This window comes from Papio anubis, chromosome 3 (genome assembly GCF_008728515.1).
Source record: "Papio anubis isolate 15944 chromosome 3, Panubis1.0, whole genome shotgun sequence".
NCBI classification, from domain to species: domain Eukaryota; kingdom Metazoa; phylum Chordata; class Mammalia; order Primates; family Cercopithecidae; genus Papio; species Papio anubis.
In genome coordinates, this window is record NC_044978.1 from 115,620,509 (window position 1) to 115,635,758 (window position 15,250).

The 15,250-nt window shown below is 36.0% G+C and overlaps 1 protein-coding gene across 1 annotated transcript in view; it reads right to left on the reverse strand.

The window, feature by feature from the left end:
• Positions 1-15,250, reverse strand: part of GC (GC vitamin D binding protein) — a 43,843-nt gene that overhangs the window by 12,296 nt on the left and 16,297 nt on the right. Inside the window, exons 4-10 of the mRNA XM_009206962.3 lie at positions 12,555-12,766; positions 10,935-11,067; positions 10,539-10,633; positions 4,199-4,328; positions 2,941-3,143; positions 1,216-1,345; positions 632-729 (exon numbers count right to left, since the gene is read on the reverse strand). Of these exons, the coding sequence (XP_009205226.1) occupies positions 632-729; positions 1,216-1,345; positions 2,941-3,143; positions 4,199-4,328; positions 10,539-10,633; positions 10,935-11,067; positions 12,555-12,766 (1,001 nt within the window). The remainder of the gene's footprint in view (positions 1-631; positions 730-1,215; positions 1,346-2,940; positions 3,144-4,198; positions 4,329-10,538; positions 10,634-10,934; positions 11,068-12,554; positions 12,767-15,250) is intronic.

Consider the following 15,250-nt stretch of genomic DNA (forward strand, 5'->3'; position numbering starts at 1 on the left):
TTCGGGTCTTCTTGCCAGGCAATACGCCATGAAGTTAGATAATACTTTTAGCAGTTTTATAGGTCCTCAATTTTGTACAGCAATATCTACAGAAAATTCTGGGGTAAGAATATTGCTAAGTTATGTGCTCATTTTGCCATTTTGAATCAACTTCCTGCAGACAGATTTTGTAATCTATATTTTTGTGGCTGTTTTAATTGGCCGCTCACTTGATAAACATGACATTTTTCCCCCAGAAAAACTTAGCTTATTCCTATACAGATGTTAGATTCGAACTACTTTTTAAAAAATAAAACGATTTAGGGGGTACAAGGGCATTTTTGTTACATGGATGTATTGCATAGTGAAGTCTAGGTTTTTAGTGTAACCATTACCCAAATAATGTACACTGTATCCAATAGGGAGTTCCTTATCCTTCACCCCTCTCCTACCCTCCCACCTTTTGGGGTCTCCAATGTCTATTATTCCACTCTATGAGATTCTGACTACTTTAAAAAACTCCTAATTGAACCTCCTTTTTTTTTGTTGTTCACTGAAGACAAGCTTAAGTGTTCAGCTATGCTTTCAATTCGTAGTACTAAGAAAATACTACTGATAAACTTGGAGGATACAGCCAGAACAAGTTTCTTACTTTTTCTTGTACTCGGTAAATGTGTTTTCTGAATAACCTGCACATAGTTTTTGTCCCTTGTCAATGAAAGAAGATAGTTCCTGCTTTAGTAGAGGGCCCTGTAAGAAAACAATAATTGCATAACAAAATTATTTGTCTTGAAATGTTGTCCCATCTGGCCATTAAACCAAAATTCCAAATATTGTATCAGTATAAGTATTATATACATTAAGCATTGGCAAATGTTTTCTACGAAAGGCAGGATAATAAATATTTTAGGGTTTGCAGGCCATATATGGTCTTTGTTGTAACTACTCAACTCTATACAGAAGCAGTTGTAAGCTTTGCAGAAACAACAAGGATGACTGTGTCCCAGTGGAAGTTAATGTATGAACACTGAAATTTGAACTTTGTATAATTTTCATGGGTCGTGAGATACTGATGTTCTCTTGCTTTTTTCCCAACAATGTAAAAATGTAAAACCATTCTTCTATTCTTGGTTTGTAGGCCATATAAAAGTAGGCAGTGAGCAAGTTTTGGCTCATGAACTATAATTTTCCAACCCTTGATCTATGTGCTTGATAAAGAAAATCTAGCAAATATACCTTAGTATTAAAACAGGTAGTTGAGTCTTCAACATCACAGCATTCACCAAGGCTTTTTAGGGTTGGCTCAAGTACTTTAACGAGGAATACTTCTGGAAGATGAGTTCTTCTGCTTAGTTCAAATGTATACCTAGCATGCGAGAGAAAAGGAGATATGTGTTATATATTTACATTTTTTTTTTTTTTTTTTTTGTGACGGAGTCTCCCTCTGTCACCCAGTTTGGAGTGAAGTGGCACCATCTTGGCTCACTGCAACCTCTGCCTCCCGGGTTCAAGCGATTATCATGCCTCAGCCTCCCAAGTAGCTGGGATTATAGGTGCCTGCCACCATGCTCGACTAATTTTTGTATTTTCAGTGGAGATGGGGTTTCACCATGTTGGCCAGGGTGGTCTGGAACTTTTGACCTCAAGTGATCTGCCTGAGTCAGCCTCCCAAAGTGCTGGGATTGTGGGGATGAGCCACCGTGCCCGGCCTACATTTTGCAATGTGAAATATCTGTCATAAAGGCAGAGCACTTGATTTCTGCATCTTAATTAAAAAGAAGAGATTTAGCTCAGACTGACTCTAAATCAACAGGCTTTGGATTATAAAATACTTTCATTGAGATACAAGCGATTACTTGCTATCATGACTAGTCAATATTGAATTAAAGCTTTGCTTATAATATACATTTAAATATATTATATGTAAACATATTTACTTCAAATGCATATGGAACTGTCTTTGTGCAAGCATAATACAATTGACCCCATATAAAACATCAAGTGGGTACTTCAAAAGGCTATTCTGTGAAAATAGGTTTGTGTAAATTATTTCATTATGTCTTATCCCACTGCTGTCTATGCACTTATAAAAACAATAAACATTTAGAAAAATATAAATTAAAGTTTCAGTCCTATATAACTTCTGCCATCTGATATTGCTAATTGATATTTCAACCTGTGGCTTCAAACTATTTGTGAAATATTTTTATGCCATGATGATGCATACACATCTATTCAAACCATGGTATATTTATCTTCTTTTTTTAGTTGGATGAAACAAGATAAAAGTTTACCATTTCTTTGCATTAAATCTCTTTTTAAATTAAATGAAAATGAATATCGATAATGCTAAGAAAAAAATATTCTGTGCTTGCTATCTCTTTTATTTGTATCAAATGCTTATTGTCCAAAAGTTTAGTATACTTTAGGCTTTTGATTTGTGATTTTGAGCCAGAAGTAGTATGATAAAACTAGTTAATAATATTAAAAACATTTCTGGTTGCGTGATATATTTTACATGTGTTCAGCATTGTATACAAATATGTGTTTTCACATTGACTTTCACTTACATTTCTACATGCATTTCTCGTTAGCAATCTGTGTGCTAAATAAGGCAAGTATTAACATTTTCAAATTAATTAACAATAGGCTGAATTTCAGAATTGTCAAGTCACTTCTTTTGGCCGTGCACAAGAATCAGAGAAGGCAGAATTAGGAACTCTAAGCTTCTTTCTCCCTACCCAAAATCTTTCTATCACACTCAATTGATTATGGTGTTTTACAAATTTTAGTCATTTACAATCAATTAACAAATACTTAAAGTCCATGAAAAGCATAAAAGTAGTACTTTGCCTATGTTTGAAGTGAGTGATAGCACACCTTCCCTCCATCTGGCTGGCCCCCACTTTTCGTCCAGATGAACTTAAAATGGGAACATGTTTTCACATCACCTCTACTTACTTATCCATGACTTTGGTGTTTCCTTGATCACACACATCTTTGTTTGTGGGCAGCTCCACCTCTGGAAGCTCAGGGGGTTGTGCAGCTGGCATGAAGTAAGTGCACACAAAAATGTCCATGGCTGTTTTTTCTTGACAACACTCTTCAAACTTAGAATTCTTTTTGGATAAATTGTCACAGAGTTTTACTGTGTGTTCAGGCAGCTACAGAACGAATGGTTAATTTGTGCATTGTTAGTTTCCTGATAGTCTAATTAAAAATAAGAATTACATAGGCTTACAAGCTTTGGCATCACATTTATGAAAGTCGGTATGAATACTCTCGGAAAGAAAGTTGGTACAATATTTGGAAAGGCAATTTGTCAATACGTACTAAAAGTCTTAAAAATGTACAATTCTATTTTTAAGAATTTATACTTAGAAAATAATTATGGATAAAAGGACAACAACTATAAGGCTATTAAGTGCAATATTGCATTTTATTAAAATGTTTAAAAAAATCAACACAACCTAAATACAATAGAGGATTAGTAAAATAAAAATATGGTGTGTCTGGGTAGATAGATGTAATACATGACATGGACATAGGCAACAGAATCCTATTTAGCCATTATAAATCCTTATAGAAAAACATCTATTAACACAGACATGGGTTTTTAATGGAAAAAGACAAAGTGACACAATGTATCTATTACTACAGAGATTGACAAGACCTTGGAGACTGACCTTCAGCTAAAGCAATTATTCAAATTTAAATCATTTTAAAGGGTTATGAAAATGAAAAATAGTAAAAAAAATTTGAGATGGGCATCAAATTATAAAAAGTATAATAAAAACAGTAGTAGCTCCTACCATTGTCCATTTGAAATGCAGTTAGTACAACTGAAGAATTGAATTTTAAATCATATTCTACTTAAATATATGTGTTTAACTTTAATTATAATTAAATTTAAATGACCATATGTGGTAATGAATACCATACAGTGCAAGTAGCATAAGGTCTTGAGAATCAGATAATCTTATCTTTGCATATGGACTTTGCCACTTACTAGTTCTGTGGTCTCAAATTATTGACTCTTGCTAATCTTCTGTTTTCTCACCTGTACAGTGATGTTTAGAATTATTTATATTTCACAGGATACATGTGAGCATCCGTTAGGATAATGCATATGAAATAGAGCTTAGAAGAGTACCTGCCACTCAGTACTTGGCACTCAATACCTGGCACATGGTGATAATGATAATAAAGATTGTCTTACCTCTTTGGCCATACAATCTTCAGAGGCAGACTCACAGCATTTGGAGAGGATATTAGTAACATCTTCAGCTAGTGGTAAAACATGCTCCAGATCAGCAGTAGGCACTTTTTGGGCTAATTTTATAAGATTGCTAAACAGTTAAAAGTAAATTTGTTAGCTTATCAACATTCTCAGTTTTCTTGGTTTCATGATGAACACACTATTTGGAGAAATAATATCACAGTTTCAACTACTTGACCTCGAGAGATGCATGGGAGCACATCTGCCATGCAATAGATCTTACGTACCCAAGCCACAGACTCAAGATCAAGAGATCCCTAATGAATCTTTTCAAATTTTCAGTTCTCAAATGCAGCTTCTCTTCTTGCCAGATCTACATAGTGAAAGCACGTCTTTAAAGTGTTAGATCCAAAGCATCAATGAAGAAATCACAAATGTCTCTTTCTCTCTATTCATAAGGCCAAGGTTGTATTGTTGTGGCCTCTCACAGAATTGTAAAAAGTGTGTTTTATAAATTCTTTTAGAAACTATAGAGACCTGTAGCTTTACACCACAGAGTTAATAAATGTTCATATTTTGGATGTGTAACCTTTAAATACTTTATTTGTGAATGATATGCTATACTCTTCTCATATTTGTCTTTTTCACTTAATATACCAGGAATATCATTAAGTATTTTTTCTATATTAATATTCCTAATATATCATGAATATGATTAAATATTATTTTTTAAAATTGAGGTGAAAATGACATTAAATTTACTATCTTAACCATTTTTAAGGTATACATTCAGTGTTTAAGTATATTTACATTGCTTTGCAACAGATCTCTAGAAATTTTGCTCATGCAAAACTAAAACTATACTCATTAAACACTGATTTGCTCTGCTCCCACTTCCCCTCCATCATCCTCCAGTCTCTTGGCAACCACCTTTTCATTTTCTGTCTTTGTGATTTTGATTACTTTAAATACTTCATATGAGTGGAATTATAGAGTATTTATCCTTTTGAGACTGGCATATTTCACTTAGCATAATGAAAGTCCTCAAGGTTCATCCTTGTAGCATGTGACAGGATTTTCTTCTTTGTTCAGGCAACATAATATTCCATTGTATGTATATACCACATTGTCTTTATCCATTCATCTGTTGATGGACATATGGGTTGCTTCCACCTCTTGGCTATTGTGAATAATTTTGCAGTGAACATGGAAGTGCAAATCTCTTTGAGATCCTGCTTTGAATTTTTAAGATATATAGCCAGAAGTGGAATTGATGGTTTACATGTTAATTATATTTTTAACGTTTTGAGGGACTTCCATACTGTTTTTCCATAATGATTGCACCATTTTACACTCCTACCAACATGTAAAGTGACAAGCATTCCAATTTCTATGCATCTTTGCTAACATTTGTCAATTTCTGTTCTTTTGATAGTGATTATCCTAATGGGTGTAAGGTGATACCTCACTGTGGTTATGGTTTGCATTTCTCCCATCCAATTATTATACAAACCAGGCCCGACCCTATTTAGCTTCTGAGATCAGATGAGATTGGGTATGTTCAGAGTGGTATGGTAGTAGACTTGATTTGCATGTATCTTAAGGTTAGTGACGTTGAGCATCTTTTCATATGTTTATTGGACATTAATATATTTTCTTTCAATAATTGTTTATTCAAGCCTTTTATCCTTATTTTAATTAAGTTACTTGGTTTTTGTTGTTGAGTTATAGAAGTTTCTTGTATATTCCGAATGTTAAACCCTTATCAGATACATGATTTGCAAATATTTTCTCCATTCTGTAGGTTGCCTTTTTGCCCTGTTAATTGTGTCATTTGATATGTAGAAGTTTCAAAGTTTGTTGTAGTTCTATTTGTTTGTTTATGCTTTTGTTGCCTGTACTTGGGTGTCATATTCAAGAAATCATTGCCAAATCCAAAATCCTGAAAGCTTTTCTCCTATGTTTTCTTCTAGGAGTTTTACAGTTTTAGGTCTTAACATTTGGGTCTTCAATCCATTTTTGAATTAATTTTTATACATTATATAAAGTTCCAACCTCATTCTTTTGCATGGAGATATGTGATTTCCCCAGCACCATTTTTTGAAGAGACTATCTTTTAACCCCATTGTGTAATCTTGGCACCTTTGCTGAAAATCATTTGGCCATATATGCAAAAGTTTATTTCTGGACTCTCTAGTCTGTTCCATTGGCCTATATATCTGTCTTCATACCAGCATCACACTGTCTTAATTACTGTTGCTTTGTAGAATGTTTTAAAATCAAAAGTGTTAGACCTTCAAGTTTGTTCTGTTTTCAAGATTATTTTGGCTACTTGGGAACTCTTGAGTATTTTAGGATGTTTTCTTCTATTTTTGCAGAAAATGGCATTAAGATTTTGATAGGGATTGCATCAAGTCTCTAGATTGCTCTCATTTAAACAGTGTTAGGTCTTCCAAACCAGAAGCATGTGATATCTTTCCATTTATTTTCATCTTTTTAGATTTCTTTTTTTTTTTTTTTCTGAAATGGAATCTCACTCTGTCGCCCAGGCTGGAGTGCAATGGCGTGATCTCGGCTCACTGTACCCTCTGCCTCTTGGGTTCCAGTGATTCTCCTGCCTCAGCCTTCTGAGTAGCTGGGACTACAGGCGCCACCACCCGCCTGGCTTAGTTTTGTATTTTTAGTAGAGACTGGGTTTCACCACATTGGCCAGGCTGGTCTCGAACTCCTGCCCTTGTGATCCACCCACCTCGGCCTCCCAAAGTGCTGGAATTACAGGCATGAGCCACCACGCCTGGCTCTTTTTAGATTTCTTTTAGCATTGTTTTATAGTTTTCATTAAATATTTCTTTATTATATAATTTTAGCAATACATTATGTAATAACCAAGAGGCAGAAGCCATCCAATTGTCCATTGACAGATAAATAAATAAAGAAAATATGGTATACACATACAGTGGATTATTATGTAGCCTTTAAAAAGAACATGTGTATGTCATAATTAACTTGGAACATTTAGAAAATCTCTAATTTTTTAATGTAAAAAAGTGGTAGTAACATTTTGTAGCTAAATCTGTTCATAGCAAATGCTATTTCCTTTAAGTACATTTCTAGACATAAAGACAAGTATCATTTAATAACTAAGTAATATACATGGTGGCTTTATATTATAAATTCCTTCTGTTCTACCTGTCAAACACGCTATCTCTGTGTAAAAGGAAAGTTAAAGAAAGGACTAGAGAAACTGTCATTGAGTATTCAAGTAGTTCTGAGATAATTTTATATTTAAAAAACTCAAGAAAGTATCTATTCCCATTACAGAAGCTTATTATGCATTGCTGGCAAGAAGTTCTTTGATTACCATTAGAGGAAAAAACTTGTAGGGCATAGTAGAAGGAGTTAAAGAGACTGTAAGTACTGAGGGAAAAAAGTTGGTAAATCTAGATGTTTGAGAAGGTATGAGAGAAGTGCAACACAAAAACTATCAAAATTAAAATACGAGTTAACAGTAGTCATACAAAAATCAAAGTGAAGGTTGCAAATAAAGTTGAAATGGTTTGACTGTGCCCCACACAAATTTCATCTTTAATTGTAACTTCCACAATTCCCACATGTGGTGGGAGAAACTCGGTGGGAGGTGATTGAATTATGGGGGTGGTCTTTCCTGAGCTGTTCTCATGATAGTGAATGAGTCTCACAAGATCTGATGGTTTTGAAAACAGGAGTTTCTCTGCACAAACTCTCTCTTTGGCTGCCACCATCCAAGTAAGATATGATTTGCTCCTCCTTGCCTTCCACCATGATTGTGAGGCCTCCCCAGCCACGTGAAACTGTGAGTAATTAAATCTCTTTCTTTTGTAAATGGCCCAGTCTCAGGTATGTCTTTATCAGCAGCATGAAAACAGACTAATACAGTAAATTGGTACCAGGAGTGGGGTGCTGCTGAAAAGATACCGGAAAATATGGAAGTGACTTTGGAATTGGGTAACAGGAAGAGGTTGGAACAGTTTGGAGGGTTCAAAAGAAGACAGGAAGATGGGGGAAAGTTTGAAACTTCCTAGAGACTTGTTAAATGGCTTTGCCCAAAATGCTAATAGCAACATGGACAATAAAGTCCAGGCTAAGGTGGTCTCAGATGGAAATGAGGAACTTTTTGGGAACTGGAGCAAAGGTGACTCTTGTTATGTATTAGCAAAGAGATTGGTGACATTTTGCCCCTGCCCTAGAGATCTGTGGAACTTTGAACTTAAGGAAAATGATTTAGGGTATCTGGCAGAAGAAATTTCCAAGCAGCAAAGCATTCAAGAGGTGATTTGAGTGCTGTTAAAGGCATTCAGTTTCACAAGGTAAGCAGAGCATACAAGTTCGGAAAACTTGCAGGCAGACAACGCGATAGAAAAGAAAAGCCCATTTTATGAGGAGAAATTGAAGCTGGCTGCAGAAATTTGCATAAGTAACAAGGAGCTGAATGTTAATCCCCAGGACAATACGGAAAATGTATTCAAGGCATGTCAGAAGTCTTCACAGCAGCTGATCCTATCACAGGCCTGGAGACCTAGGAGGAAAAAGTGGTTTCGTGGACCAGGCTCAGGGTTCCCATGTTGTGTGCAATCTAGGGATTTGGTGCCCTGTGTCCCAGCTGCTCCAGCCATGACTGAAAGGGGCCAATGTAGAGCTTGGGCCATGGCTTCAGAGGGTGCAAGCCTCAAGCCTTGGCAGCTTCCCTGTGGTGTTGAACCTGCAGGTGCACAGAAGTCAACAGCTGGGGTTTGGGAACTTCTGCCTAGATTTCAGAGGATGTATGAAAACACTTGGATATCCAGGCAGAGGTTTGCTGCAGGGGCAGGGTTCTCATGCAGAACTTCTGCTATGGCAGTGCAGAAGGGAAATGTGGGTGTGGAGCCTTCAAATAGAGTCCCTACTGGGGTACTGCCTTGTGGATCTGTGAGAAGAGGGCCACCATTCTCCAGACCCCAGAATGGTAGATCTACTGACAGCTTGCACTGTGCACCTGGAAAAGTCACAGCTGCTCAATGCCAGCCTTTGAAAGCAGTTGGGAGGGAGGCTGTCTCCTGCAAAGTCACAGAGGCAGAGCTGCCCAAGACCATGGGAATCCACCTGTTGCATCAGCATGACCTGGATATGAGACATGGAGTCAAAGGAGATCATTTTGGACCTTTAAGATTTGACTGCCTCACTGGATTTTGAACTTCCATGGGGCCTGTAGCCCCTTTGTTTTGGCCAGTTTCTCCCATTTGTAATAACTGCATTTACCCAGTGCCTATACCCCCATTGTATCTAGAAAGCTGCTAGCTTGCTTTTGATTTTACAGGCTCATAGGCAGAAGGGACTTGCCTTGTCTTGGATGAGACATTGTACTGTGGACTTTTGAGTTAATGCCAAAGTGAGTTAAGACTTTGGGAGACTGTTGGGAAGGCATGATTGGTTTTGAAATGTGAGGACATGAGATTTGGAAGGTGACAGGGGTGGGATGATATGGTTTGGCTGTGTCCCCACACAAACCTCATCTTGAATTATAACTCCCACAATTTCCACATGTCATGGGAGGAATCCAGTGGGAGGTGACTGATTTATTGGGGTGGGCCTTTCCTGCGCTGTTCTCATGATAGTGAATGCGTCTCATGAGATCTGATGGTTTTAAAAACAGGAGTTTCTCTGCACAAGCTCTCTCTTTGCCTGCTGCCATCCACGTAAGATGTGACTTGCTCCTCCTTGCTTTCCACCATGATTGTGAGGCCTCCCCAGCCATGTGGAACTATTAGTCCAATTAAACCTCTTTCTTTTGTAAATTCCCCAGTTTCAGGTATGTCTTTATCAGCAGAGTGAAAATAGACTAATACAACGGTAGATAACTAATGAGAATAAATTAATGAAGGGCAAGAGATATATACTGTGTAGCACAAGTCTTCATACAACAAGTAAGAATTCAGATGTCTCATTCCAAGATAAATTGTGCAAGGCAAATAATAGGTAATAAACAAAAAGGTTGTGGTTTTGTTTGTTTGTTTGTTATTGTTTTTTGCTTTTTTGTTTGTAACATATGCTGATATGAACACTGAAAAAATATTTTCTAGTGGTTAACTATATGGAAAAGATTGATTAAAAGCAAATCTCATGTTTTATGATGTAAACTTTTTCCTTATTGTTCATAACCTGTATAGAGAAAAGGAAAGAAGAATTTGCCCAGACTTTTGAAGATTATTGGAGCTGAAAAGTCTGTGTTATATCTTTCAATATAGACATCTTTAAAAACTCTAAAATTATGGACAGATAGTGCAGAACCAAACATCTAAATATGACAATAGCACTTAATCTTTACCTGAGCCTTGATTTCTTCTCCCCATAAGCAGCATATTGTGAACAGACTCTATTTGACAGAGTGGTGAGAAGTGATAAATATTTAAGCTGGAGTCTCTAGAAAACAAATGAAAGAATCTCATTAGATGGTCAAGATTCATTGAATATTGTATAAATGGCAAAAATAGGGACTATTAATTTCATGATTTTTTAACGACTAGGAAACTGAACACTAACGAAAGGAACTTATTGATATTACTTTTCCAGAGGTATTACTTTTATTTTCCAATTAAGAAGATGCAAGGGAGGCATTTTAGAAACTTTTACTGATTGTAAAATCTCAATTCCTACCATTATCTAAAAGGAATGCTATTAGAAGAAAAAAACGTAAACATGTAATAAGTAAAATGGGACATACCTCCTTCAAAAAGCATACGGTTGGGTTTTCAGAGGTACAGCAGGACCCTACCATAGAAAGATAATTCTTGGTGTAACTGACTAAAAGTGACAGAGGAGCTTGTCCATAATTAGTGGAATATTCCCACATAAATCTGTGGAGGAAAAAATAGGATTGGTCAAAAAATTTGTAAATAAACAAAATCTACTTTGTTATTTGAGACAGTATCTTGCCCTGTCATCCAGGCTGGAGTACACTGGTATAATCATAGCTCACTCAACTTGCCGGGCTCAAGTGATGCTCCTGCTTCAGCTTCCTGAGTAGCTGAGACTACAGGTGTATGCCACCACGCTCATCTAATTTTTAAATTTCTTGTAGAAATTAGGTCTCACTAATTGGCCCAGGTTGGTCTCGAACTCCTGGGCTCAAGTGATCCTCCCACTTCAGCCTCTCAAAGTGCTAGGATTACAGATGTGAGCCACCATGCTTGGCCCCAAAAACCTGCTTTTTAGGAAGTATTTTGATGGAGAAAAGATATATGTTACATTAATTTATAGTTTTAATATCTAAAAAACACTAAGAATTTAGAGAAAAGGTTGTAACACTGGCCACTATTAATCAGTATATTCATTAAAAATAGGTTTACAAATTTCTATGTGGTTTGTGTGAAAGGAGGGGCCATTCGTCCCTTTATTCACTTCATGTCTAGTCAGGTGAATCACCCATGGTAGCTGCTTGTTAATTAAGCTGTTAATTGAATTAATTAAAATGAGTGTAACTACTAGATTTATTTTTCCTTATTGATCTCAGTTTATTATTTTAGATAATTATTATGCATAGATTACTTATTTGTTGGAATAAATAATTTCTATTTCTGAGAATAGATGCCCTTACAGATCTATAAGGGACTCGGAAATTCTGGGCAACATCCTCTTTGAAAATTGACAGGAATGAGTAATCCTACTAATTTTTACAATTTGTGACCACTTTGAATGACATTGCTTCTGGTTTTTGAATATGTATATATTTCTTATTTTAATAAATGTATTTTCCCCCAGTTTTGTTCATTTTTGTGATCTTCCAAGACTAACAGAAAGAATCAGTGTATAATCTGGCCCCTTATGCATGTTAAACAATAAAAATTTCCAGGTTACATGTTTACTTGATATAGTAGATGTGTCATATTCACATGTCCACGTCACCTGTTTCTGGGATGTATAGGAGTGAAGAGAGAAGCTGTTTATTTTTTATGCTTTACTGGACATTAAGTATTTAAAATGTGTACAGCAATAGAATTGCTTCTATCATGTGACATACGCAATGATCCTTAGCATCAGGGAAATCACCACAGGGGCTGTCAAATATTTGAAAATATATCTCGTGGACAGGAGACTCAAGTGATTCTGATTAAGATAATAGGATTAGGGTTAGTAAGAGTTTGGGAAAATTGATTTTATCTCTGAGAAGGGCATTCTCTAAACTCAACACCAAAGGGAAGATGGGCTGCCTTAGATGACAGTCAAGTTACCATAATTTGTTCAGACTGCTGTAGAAGAGGTGTTTCCACAGAGTTGGGGGTTAGATTAGAGTCATGTCTGATGTTTTAGGCCCTAAAGTTCTATTTATGATGAAAGCGCTCACTTATCAGCAAATTCCTTTGGATCTTTCCTGAACGCCTCACAGATTTCATCATTTGTGGGTTCCACGTAGGTAGGGAATTCTTGTGGCTGGTGCTTCAGAGCAGCCATACAGAGCTTTCGTTCCAGGCCCTCTCTGGTGCAGCACTCAGCAGTGCCTGGGTGAACAGGGAATGGAGAGTTACTTTCACAGGACTTGGCAGACAGTGCTGAGGTCTGGAAGAGAAGAAAAAAGGAAACTCATATATATATGTAAATTTCCCGGCTCCTAGACCTCCATTTAATATAATATCTTAGCCTATAATTAGAGAATTCTCCTTTGTAACTATGTATTCATGCCAAGGGCTCCATGAGGTGATTTTTTTAACATGACAAGTTGTACGATTATTGGCAAATATAGGATCTTATTTATGTTAATAAATGACTCCTCAGAGTAGAACAAAAATAGAACTTTGAATAATAAATGGACAGTGTTTATCTGATTAGAGGCATTAGAATTGTATTCTCTAGCCCAGTGTTCCTCCATGGGGATATTAACATCTCTGAGGGTGAGAGGGTCATTTGAAAAAGCGCCACTGGTGATTCTGTCATCATCTCCCACCTACTTTCTGCTGCAAATGCCCCATTAAGAGTGAGGAGGACCTCCCTCTGTTTATTAAATGAGCTGTCCTCCCCTCCCTTTATGAAATGAGCAGACTCTTCATTGCTGGCTCCCATAACTTTCTACATTATTTGCATTCTCTTACCTAACGATTCTTGAACCTGCTTTTGCATCAGAATTACACATAGAGTGCATAAAATAAAAAATGCTTTGGTTGCACAACACAAAAATTCTGTTTCAGTAGGTCAAAAATAGGGCCAGAAAATCTGTTTTTCCCAAAGCTCCAAGATTCATGTGCAGGTGCAGTGTAGGTTGAAAACCACTGCTGCACCTGCATTTACTGCTTCAGCAATGCTACACTGATCCCTGTGAGCAGACTAAACACCATCAAAGCAATCGTAGCATCAAAATTCTTTTTGGAAAGAATTTCATATTTGAAATTAAAATCTAAAATAGAGTCACCATAGAGGAAAAAAGAATAGAAGTAATCATCACGGAGAAAATTACTTTGGGATTTATATGGGAAACAGTACTTTGACATTCTTATACTTAATTTGTAAGTTAGTCATCATTTTAAGGTAAAATTTCGAAAAATCTTTTCTACCAGTGAAGGATGGCAACGTGATAAATTACTTATGTAAACTAACTTCTCACCATCTTCCATACCATCCTTTCATCAGATTCGGAGAAGTTAAAAATTAGACTCTTTCTCTCCTTTTCATCCTCTCTTTTCATTCCATCTTTTTCCTTTCCATTCACTTCCCTGGCAACCCTTCTTTTTGCCTTTTTAAAGTTATCTTCTTTCAAGTAAAAAAAGGTTGACAAAATTTCAAAACACTTTTCAGAAATGTTTTGAACAAGCAGGAGAACGAGAAATATATCACGCAAAAAATATCAATGTCATATCTGTTCTCTTACACTCTAGGATTGTAGAGACAGATCATATCTCTGATCAAGGGATGTATTAGCAAATACATTAGCAAATATGCATTAGCAAATACATAAGATAAAAATGTGCTCTGTTATGTTGACCATGGTTGATGATTTGATGCTTTTGTAGTTTAAGGTGGTACAGAAGCTCAGGTTGAAATAAAAAATATGTATGAACTTGTTGGTGGAAGAAAAGGATTATAAAATTCTGAAAAAATAATAACGGACAGGTAAAGCAATTAATGGGTAAGAATATTCATTGTGTAGAATCTATTCTAATCAGATCTTTGGAGCATTGTTTCTGTATGATATCTGCTGAAGGCTTGAACAGTGAGACAAATCTGTTTGTAAAAACCTTTATCAAAATGCATCTAAATGTCATTTGCATCAGGCCTGATGACTACATTAATAAATTGCTGAAACTCCTTAGATTTAACCCTTTTCATTTCAGCTTTTAAACTTTTGCATAAGTGCTATAGGGGAAAAACTTAGAATTTAGTTTTGTGCATACAGGGCAACTTTTGAATCCTCCTCCCAAATGTGAAACCAACACTAAATTATTCTGGAGCACTTGGTACTAGTCCTGGCATGATAATAAAAGAGGATAAAGCTATGATCAGGTTTTTAAGCTATACACAATATTTTAGGGTTATTTCAAGAGGTTCATGAGCTGATATATATATATATATATATATATATGCATATATTTAATTATCTAACAAAATATTTAAAAATATGTATACGCATATATATTTAATTTCAATCATTTTGGGGGAACAAAACTATTTGGTTTTTGGTAATATGGCTAAGCTCTTTCGGGGTGATTTCTGAGATTTTGGTGTACCTATAGTCAGAGCAGTGTACACTGTATCCAATGTATAGTTTTTTATCCCTTGCCCCCTTCACCCTTCCCTGTAAGTTCCCAAAGTCCATTGTGTCCTTCTTATGCTTTTGCATACTCGTAGCTTAGCTCCCACTTATAAGTGACAACATACGCTATTTGGGTTTTCATTTCTGAGTTACTTCACTTAGAATAATGATCCATGGGCTGATATTTGAGAACATCAAATGTATGGTGATAAAAACTTAGGTTTTAGAGTCATATCTGAATTTATATTTTGTAACTGCTTCTTGCTAGCAGTGTATATTTAATAAATCACTAAATTACT